The 10520-nt window shown below is 40.6% G+C and overlaps 1 protein-coding gene across 1 annotated transcript in view; it reads right to left on the bottom strand.

Annotated features, from left to right (window-relative positions):
• Positions 1-2202: 2202 nt before the first annotated feature.
• Positions 2203-10520, bottom strand: part of LOC309703009 (NACHT, LRR and PYD domains-containing protein 3-like) — a gene marked incomplete at its 3' end in the record, with an annotated part of 156661 nt that continues 148343 nt past the window's right edge. The window contains exons 14-15 of the mRNA XM_082527711.1: positions 5218-5391; positions 2203-2236 (exon numbers count right to left, since the gene is read on the bottom strand). Of these exons, the coding sequence (XP_082383837.1) occupies positions 2203-2236; positions 5218-5391 (208 nt within the window). The remainder of the gene's footprint in view (positions 2237-5217; positions 5392-10520) is intronic.

Here is a 10520-nt window from a genome sequence, read left to right as displayed (position 1 = left end):
TTCAGCTGTGAATGTACAGTTTGTCATTATTTAAGCTTCCATTTCCAAATGTTAGCTGACACTTTATTAGGTACACTGGTATCTATATCAGGTACACCTGTGACCTAAATGTTCCCGCAAACAGACTCCTTGGAGACCCCTACATAAATATCCATGAACTATCCAGCTAGACAGCTAGTGTGTCTGTCCCTGAAAATATTCCTGCATGTGTGATTGTTCATGTGTCATCTGCCCGAAACAAACAGGAAGTGAGTGAAAGACACAGGAAATGTTTCCAGCTCTTCCTCCTCTATCAGATTTTCTCTCCATACCTGAGAGTGTCCAGTCTCCAGCCTGGATCCTTCAGTCCAGCCGAGAGCAGCTTCATTCCTGAGTCACCTGGATGATTGTAGCTCAGGTCCAGCTCTCTCAGATGGGAGGGGTTGGAGCTCAGAGCTGAGGCCAGAGAAGTACAGCCTTCCTCTGTGATCAGACAGCCTGACAGACTGCAGACACACAAAACAACAATCTATCTGTCAACAGTTGTTTTCTCTTTGTCACAATAACATCTATCCATCCATTGTAACTTTATTTATAAGTGACAATACCCAACAGACAACAACAGTCATCTGAAGCTGTTTAACAGTGTAAGGTAACCGCCTCCACTGTGAGCAGCACTTGGTGATGGTGGGAAGAAGAACTCCCTTTGACACAAAGATCCTCCCAGTGAAAACAGGCTCCAGGAGGAGCATCTACCATGACTGGTTGCAGGGTGAGGGGAAAGAGAAGAGATGAGCTCAGAGAGACAAGAACAAAACAGAGAGACAAAAGTTAAGGACATGCAGTAGTGACATATAAAAGCATCAGGAGTGAAAAGAGGGGAGAAGAAAGCAGAGCATCATGGGAAGTCCACCAACAGCCTGAGCCTATAGCAGCATAACTAAGGGATGGTTCAGGGTCACCTGATCCAGCTCGAACTATAAGCTTTATCAAAAAGGAAAGTTTGAAGCTGATCTTCAAAGTAGAGAGGGTGTCTGTCTCCTGAACTCAAACTGGGAGCTGCTGCCACACCCAGTCCAACATAGCCAGGCTTTCTTTGCTGCTTTGACAAAACCTCAAATCCCAGTCAGAGATGATGAGCATCATCACAGTGATGATCATTTCTCTGTAACCCAGGCTTTCTGCTTCAGGATCTGTGCACGCTCACAGAACAAGGAGGCTTAAAATGGGCGTCATTATGCGTCTCAGCCAATGGGAGCATTGAGGGTGGGCCTAATACTACTGCAGCGCTCACATGACCCAGGACAGAAAGAAAGGGGCGGGGACAGAAACATGGAGACAGGTACAGATCTTTGACATGTTCATTTTAAACTGTTCCAGGAGGCAGTGTTGATACAACTAAAGTTATCTGTTGTTGAAGAAGTCGGTCTGAGGAACGTTCTTAGGATCAACAAATGACGGCATGTATGAGCCTCAAGACGCAGCATCACAAGAAGAACACATGAGCTGTACAAAAAGGAGAGGCTACGAAAGCCACGGCGTTACAACGTGAACCAGCTGTTGGTCTCTCTGGAGACTACTGGGCGTGGCTGTGTAACCATGGTTACCTGGGAGTTACAGAAACGTGCAGAACATGTGATTCATGTTGCACAGCAGTGGGACATTTGAAATAAAGTCAGCACACTCAGTACAGATAGTGCATCAAATATGATGCTGCTGCCAGACGTCTGCCTTTGAACACGTCCCTGCATCGCGCACAACACCAAGGTTGCCATGGCAATCACAGCTGACAGGGACAAAGCGCACAGCTGGAAGCCTGCAGGTATATTTAACATGATGTATTTCTCAGTGTCCTGTCTGTGTGTGAGAGACAAACAGCCTCTGTATGTGTGTGTAAATACAGCATGAATATGTAGAGGACATGTTTGTGGATATAAGTAAATGAAAGCTCTGCGTCATTTGAATCTTCTTGTTTCTGTTGCAGGTCTGTGACTGAACTTCTGGGAGGAGAAACGTTGGTTTCATGCTCTGTGATTCTGTGTTTTGTCATCTCTCTCAGGTGATGGACAGCTCAGATGATGACCCCGCCTACGTGGTCAAATTCAAGTCTACATTCAGAACAGACCTGGAGACACGCAAGCAAAATGCCAACATTGTATATGTGAAAACTGCTGCTGGAGCCAGATTCAAGGAGCTCAAGTGTTTACCCAGATCTTACTGAACTCACTGCAGGAACAGAGGGTTGTTGGAGGGAAACCTGTGGAAGCAACAACATCCGAGCCACCAGAGAAGAAGTTGGCCCTGTTGGTGCTTCATCAGAGTGTGAACAGGAGGAAGACTCAGCTGAGAACAGTGTGGTGGATACAGAGCAGAGCCCACCATCAGTACAGAGGCCTGTCCATTAGAGTGCTGCTCCAACATGCAGCACATGTACTTGGCCACAGCTGCAACATCTGTACCTGTGAAAGCTTCTTCTCTGTTGCTGCTCATATTGTGCAGAAGAAGAGAGTTTCTTTATCATCAGAAAATGTCAATGAGCTTGTGAGTCTTAGCAGCTGGCTCGGTGCAGAGGAGGAAGAACATGTCAGTCAGAGGAAGATAAATGCAGTTCATGTTGTCAACTCAACCTGGACTGTTGAAAGAGTTTTTCTTTGTCTGGTTTCTGACTGAGATTCTCCAAAGGAAATCCAGCACAAACACACACTTCACACACTCAAAGTCCTGCACAGTAAATGAGCTGATGAGCGTTTGTGCTGCTGCCTGATAACAGAACAATAGTTCTGCTGCTTCCTGTTCTGCAAACACACATTTATAAATGTTCACTTGCTGTTGATCAAAGGTATGTTGGTGGCTCTGGACGCTGAGGGAACTTTGTAAAAAACTAGATCAAATGTTAACGTCCTGGCAGAGGCAAAGAACTTTGATTTGATATTTGATTAGATTCATGTTTCAGCTCAGACTGACAGAAATATTTGAACTGCTGCTGTGTTAAAGGGAACACTGCTGTTAGAAAGCACCTGATCTGTTTCTGCACACTGAATGTTGCACTTCTCATACTGCAGTACTATTAAAATAAGTACACAATGCACTACTTTTGAACTCATGATTGAATGTTGCTGTAACAAAGCCATTAATGTGATTCAAAGTGTTCATGGTTTCCCAGCACAACAAATGATTGTGTGACTGATCCACTTTCTAATGTGTGTGTAGCCCACACTGTGTGTCACTGTGTCACAGGTGAGTCTGTGTGTCCAGGTTCTATGAGGACAACAGGATATAGTGACTGAGTCCAGCAGCTTAAAGTCTGACTCCATCCTCCATTTAAATAACTCACAGCAACAACTGAATAGCTTTGCCTTTGTGTAGCTGACACTTCATTTTAATGTCCTTCTATTCTGGTTCATCTGGTCTCAGTTTCTATAAGCACACAGGTTTCATCAGGGACTCTATGACCTCAGTAATCTTTGCTGGGCCTTAATGCTCTGAACAAAGCTGCACATCACAAGACTAAATAGAAATGAATCAGTCTTTCATTCTCACTGTTGTTTGACTTCAGCTCTCAATGTCCCACCATAACCCATGGAAAGAATTACTGTCCATCCAGGCTGCTGAACATGAAGCTGATGAAGGTGGAGTATTGTGAGGGCTGATGGAGATGATGATGAGAATCCAGGAGCAGTGGGTGGATGGCAGCATCAGCATGAAGGACCAGTGTGAGAACACATCATCATCCACAAAGGAAACCAGTCTGAGTGTCTGACGCTCTGGTTAGAAAGACGCAGTCCCAGCAGTTAGCTTGTCTGCTAGTTACCTGAGAGCTAACTCACTTGTACATTGAATACCAAACCGTGTAAACCAGGGGTGTCAAACATATGGCCCGTGGGCCAAATCCAGCCCTTGACATAATTTCATATGTCAAATATTGATGAATTTCCAGGCTTGCTGATAATCAATGTGAGCACGGCTGAGGTTTTATTCTGATGAGCAAACCATGTGGCCAAACACTTTAAGAGACAGACTGGGATCATACCATTATGTGAAAGAGGACATGTCCCATAGACAGCAAGGGTAGTGGTAGAGACCAGTACACAGAGAAATGGGAGCTGTACTGAAATGCAAGCGTGTCAGGAAAGAGTGAAAAGGCAAAATGAGCAGCATCTGGCTGCATTTCAGTGATATTGGAGACCACAAAGCTGAGTGCAACATTTATACAGGAGATATACAGGAGACGCTGAGAGTAGAACTGATAAAATTAGGAGCTGGCTAAAGTGAGACCCATTTTTATTTCCACCCATTTTCCACTGTGGAGGACAAAAGGTTTCAAACTGGTCCAGGTCTTAAACCTCACGTGTTCTTCCTAATAGCAGTAAATGGATAAAAATAAGGCTTTTATGAAAACACTGAATAAAACTTGCTGCCTTTATAAAGACTAAATGTACAGTTCAGTATTGAACACTACATAAAATAAACTATATATAAAGTGTGTCTGAATGGCAGAGATGCAGAAATATGTGCATGTAGCACAGAGCCACGGCTCAGTGTCTGAATGAGTCTCACAGACCTGAATGTGCTGTTGAAGCCATTTATAATTATAACGTAATTCTTTACTCGTTTGATCTGCTCCTTACCACAAGCCACCAGACGTAGAAGGTTTTGGACTTTTAACTATATTTTCTGAAGTTTTACAACTTTTCTTACTGTTAAAAACCTTGTTATGGCCATTCATGCTGTACAAAGTAATTAGACATGTGTGGTATCTACAGAAACGTCAGAATCTCAGCTAAAAGTTCACAAAACCATCTCAACAACCACCAAACAGCTGAAACAGCAGGTGAACAGATCACACAGAAAAGATGTAAACACAAATCCCCCTGATCATCTGTTTTTTAAACATGAAGCGTAGTTTTGGACGTTCATTTACTGCTGGTTCAGTGAATTTTGGTTGGACAGTGATGAAACCTGCAGCCTCAGAATCTGTGAGAAGTCTGCTTTCAGCACGCAACAGCATTGTTGTGTTGTGTGCTGTGGATCCACCTCTGCAAACTCATCACTGTTTCACCATCATGTTTCTACTTAGACAACAACAAAGGAAGCAGTTCCCAGGAACTACTTCCTGTCTTGTTAACATAAGAGTATGTTGCCCTTCAAAACACCTCCACATCTCCTCTTAGTAGAGGACTGCCTTATTATTAATCTGCTAATTCTGTCAGTTGATGAAAGAAAAATGCTTGATCTCACCTGAGAGTTTCCAGTGTACAGTGTGGACTCTTCAGTCCTTCAAACAGAAGCTTCACGCCTGAATCCTTCAGGTTGATGTTACTCAGGTCCAGCTGTCTCAGATTAGAGGTCTGAGAGCTGAGACCTGAGGCCAGAGCTTCACAGCTTCTCTCTGACAGGTCACAGTGACTCAGTCTGAAAAATAACAGATAAACAATTACAAAAATAAAACACTTATGTTGAAGTGTAATGAGATACTATTATATTTAGCAATATTTCATCTTGTTTTGTCAGGAAACTGAGCACTGATGCAGAGCAACATGTGGAGAGAATCAGAGGAGAAGAAGTGAAGAGTGAACAGCAGTAAAACAACACTGAATTGTTCAGTGTGCTTTTGATATCAACAGAATGTGTCAAATCTCTTTATTTTGTATTTGTTTTAGTAGAATTGATGATTATCACTTAGATAACAACCACAGGCCAGGTCTAAATTGCACTTTGGTGACACTTACACCCAGAAATATTTCAGAAACGTGGACAATTTGTGCTCCATTGTATTCAGTATTGAACAAACTGAGTACCGATGACCACTTAATATTTTTGATATTTTATTTGAGTTGTTCCACCTGATCTGTGTTAACTAGAATAAACATTTAAAAGCTAAAGCTATGATCACATATGTACTTACAGAGCTTTGTTGGAGGCTTTGACCACTGGCAGCAGCCTCAGAAGAGCCTTTTTAAAGGCTCATGTTCTCACTTAGATCACTTTATAGCTGTATATCTCAAATTTCTGTAAAGTTATTTATTTCATATTCTGTATAGTTTTTCATATTTATATCCTGTTCATAGCTTGTACTCACTACAGCCTGTACATACTTAGTTATAGAATATTCACAACATACTTCATACCGTGTACATTATAACATACCATAATAGACCCATTTCTGTAATATACTTACATATCTATACTATTGCTAATATATATTGTAATATACCTATATCACTAAAGCACTTCTGGATGGATGCAAACTGCATTTCGTTGCCCTGTACCTGTGCATGTGCAATGACAATAAAGTTGAATTCTATTCTAATTCTATTCTATTCTATTTATTTCTACTTACATTTCATTCTGGGAAAAATGGGGATTACTTTGAAAACAGGAACTATTTTCCCCAAAAATCAGCCCTGGATTAGTAAATCACTCCAACATGTTCTCAGGCAGAAGAAGCTGTCTTGTTATGAGGGAGAGAAGAAAAGCAGCTAAAATCAGGTGTAAAAGTAAAGCAGAGGATGAGCTGAATAAAGGACACTCAAGGCTGGCTTGGAAAGGAATGAAGTCCATGGTGGGGATGCAGAACAAGGAGCAAAGATGAATGTGATGCTGAATCAGCAGAAGACTTGGACTCATTGGATTCCAGCTTCTTTTTTTTTATTGACATTTTAGAATCACTATACAATACCATCAACTTCAGCTATCTTTCAGTACATATATTTTTTCTTTTTTTCTATATTTAAACAACTAAAATATCCATACAATAAGAATGAAAGAAGAAGAAGAAAAGAAAAAGAAGCAAAACAGGAAACAACAAACAACATAAATAAAAAATACATAAGGAAAAAGAAAAAGGAAAGAAAAATAAATAAATAAATATAGGGCTGTGTTTTTGTTTCCATTAATGTAACTAATTTTTCCTCTAGTCTTCTAGTAGTTAACAAAGTCAAAATCTAATGCAAAAGCAAAAACTAATTAGTCTGCCTTCCTCCATTACCATACATAAAGCTGTTAATCCTTTATATGTCCAATCTTTGAATCTGGTGTCCAATTTATTTGGAGCAAAATGTGTGTCATATGCACACCACTTAAGAACTGCTATATCCTCTTCTAGTTTATATTCTTTTATTACTGTTTCCCAAATTTTAAAAGTCAACTTGATCCATGGATTTTCTTTTTTTTTTTTTTTTTTTTTTATACTTTCTCTTTATTGATTTTCATCTTATTTTACATACAGAACTAAAGAGGGCAGGGAGAACCAATACAGTCACATATGTTCGCATATTCCAAAATACACAACGCCTTGTTTTACTTACACATATTACATATTACACAGGTGCATGTTCCATTCAAACAAATTCGCAGCTGTCCCTCTGCATCACAGAGGTATCAGTTTCTAGCCTCTTGACATAATGATCCCATCGTTCCCAAAGTCTCTCTCCTTTCTCCTTCTGTAGCCGCAGTGAGAGGGTAATCAGTTCCATATGATGAATTGCGTTAATAATGTCTATGACCAGCTTCCGCGTGGGGGGGCTTGTCTGTAACCAACACCTAGTAATTGCCTTTTTGCATGCAACCATAATTATTTTCAGTAAGTATAAGTCTCTGTTATTTATATCCTCAGGGATATTCCCAAGGTACATGGTACTAAAGGAGAAGTCCAGTATTACTTCCAGCACATCCATCACCATTTGTTTAATCTCCTCCCAAAAGGTCTTCAGTTTAGGGCACGACCAGAAGACATGGAAGCAACCTGCAGCGACCTCCCCGCACTCCCTCCAGCATGAAGCGCCTGAACCACTTATTTTGGATTTCTGCTTTGGTGTGATGAAGAATCTAATTAAATTCTTCCATCCAAAATCTCGCCATGTTAAAGAATTTGTGGTAGACAACACATTCTTCCACATCCGCAACCAATCTTCCTCTGAGATAGTTATACCTGCTTCTTTTTCCCATCGATGACTGACATATCTTGTTGAGGTCTTTTTCATGGCTGTAAAACTTCTGTATATTTTGCCTATAGTACCTCTTATAATGTTCTCACCATAAGCATCCATAAATATTTGGATCACCCCACTAGCATCTGCGTCAAGCATTCTAATTTCCTTCCGGAAGAAGCTCCGAACCTGCAGGTAACGATAAAAATCTTCCCTGCCGATCTCGTAAATCTGACACATGTCCTCAAATTTGATCAGCTCCCCATGCTTAACTATCTTACAGATCGCAGTGATTCCATGCCTGGACCACTCCCTGAATTTATGGTCTAACAATGCTGGAAGGAAGCGTGGGAGATACGCTGGCCATCCCAGCAACCCTATTTCCCTATTAAGACCAAAAATTTTAATCACATCTGCCCATTTTTTCAGGGAAAAACTTACACATAAATTTTGCATCTGATATGCCTGTGGCAAACTCTCAAGAGACCCCAGAACAGACTGTATTGGGAAATCCATCAAGGAAAGCTCAATGTGCTTCCATTTTGCCTCAAACTTAGAGTTACACCAGCACACTAGAGGTCTGATCTGGGCTGCCAGATAGTAATCTTATACACTGAATAAACCTGTCACATAGCCCAAATCTCTTCAACACATGAAACAGAAATTCCCACCCGACTGTATCGTATGCCTTTTCCGCATCAAGCCCAATGAGAACTGTTCCAGTTTTCCCTTTAAGTATCCGGTCAATAATATGAATGGCCCTTCTGATATTATCGTGTGTTTGTCTGTTACCAATGAAGCCTGTTTGATCCTCCTCTATCAGCGTGGGCATCAATGTACTCAGCCTCCTAGCCAAAATCGCGGCAAATAGTTTATAGTCTATATTTAACACGCTAATAGGTCTATAACCTCTGGGGTCAGTTTTATCCTTCCCTGCTTTTGGTATGACAGAGATATACGCCTCCCGCCACGATGGTGGGAGCGCCCCCCCACTCAGAGAGTAATTAAAAGAGGCCTTTAGTAGCGGGATTAAGGGTTCCCTCATCTGCCTATACCACTCTGGTGGAAATCCATCACATCCTGGGGCTTTAAAAGTCTTGAGTTTTGAGATCCCAATGTTAATCTCTTCTGCTGATATTTCTCTGACGAGTTTTTCATTCTGCTGCTTACCTATAAACGGTAGATCTAGGCTGGATAAGAAATTCTGAATCTTATGCTCATCTGCTTTGTCCGGTTGTGTGTATAGCTCAGTGTAATATTCTTCAAATGCTCTCTGAATTTCTTCAAGTTTATTAGTTATCTTATTTGTTCTTAAATTTCGAACTTTATGAATAGTGTTCTCCTGTTGTTGCCTCCTGAGTCTCCATGATAATAGCCTAGCAGCTTTGGGTCCTGCCTCATACCACCGTTGTCTATTATATTTTAATTTTTTTTCAATTTCCTCACTTAAAATTTTGTGGATCTCTTGTTTAACCAGCCTCATCTGCTCCAATACCTGGGGGCACCTTGTAACAGTGTGCAATTGTTCCAATTTTCCCAAATTTTCCTGCAAATCTGACAGCTTTTTTGCTCTGACCTTCTTTAGGACTGTACATTTTGCAATAATTTTACCCCTAAGGTATGCCTTAGCCGCATCCCATAAAATCGTAGGATTAACTGTTCCATTGTCATTGAGTTCTAAATATGTTTTTAACTCCTGTCCCATTTCTCTTTTAAACAAGTCATTATTTAACAGACCTGTGTTAAGCCTCCATAAGGTGTTTTTGGGGCTAGCTTTAAACCCAATCTTCATAGTTAGTCCCGAATGATCAGATAAATCTCTTTGTCCTATTATACAATCCTTCACTCTGTGGAGATCTTTACTAAAAGTAAAGAAATAATCAATCCTCGAGTACATATCATGTCTCGCTGAATAAAATGTAAATTTGCGTTCATGTTTGTGTAAATATCTCCATATATCTATAAGCCCCAACTCAGACAACATTGTTTTTACTTGTTTCTCTAATTTAGTTCCCCTCCGGTCTCGGCTAGTTGTATCCCATTTTGGATGGAGAAGTAAATTAAAATCTCCTGCACATATACATGTACCAACACTTTCTGCGGCGATAAGACTGAATATCTCCTTAAAGAACCCTGTACTACTACCAGGGGGTGCATATATATTACACAGCGTGACGTCTTCCTGTTCCATCTTCCCTTTCACCAACACAAATCTTCCCTCTTTATCTTTATGTTCTCCAGTAAACTCAAAACCAACCTTGTTCGGTATCAGAATGGCCACTCCTCTTTTTTTGCCAGATCTATGTGAGGCATAATAGATATTTTTGAATCCCATTCTCTTCCACTTCTCATGTTCTTCCTTTGAGAGATGCGTTTCTTGTAGAAATACAATATCAATTTTTTCCCTTTTTAGCTTTGAAACTATCTTACTCCTCTTAATGGGATTCTTTATACCATTTACATTCAAAGACAATACCTTATAATACTGCATATGTTCTATATATTTCCAACTTATTTTCCTGCACCAACATACCAATACTCCCAGCCCTCAGAACACATAATAAACACACATGAACAAAGACAGAACTTGTCTTAACCAAATAAACCAGGTCT

This window comes from Aulonocara stuartgranti (genome assembly GCF_965226115.1).
Source record: "Aulonocara stuartgranti genome assembly, chromosome: 3".
Lineage (NCBI taxonomy): Eukaryota > Metazoa > Chordata > Actinopteri > Cichliformes > Cichlidae > Aulonocara > Aulonocara stuartgranti.
The sequence above is the reverse complement of the archived record's forward strand: the minus strand, read 5'-3'. Positions and strand labels throughout refer to the sequence as shown.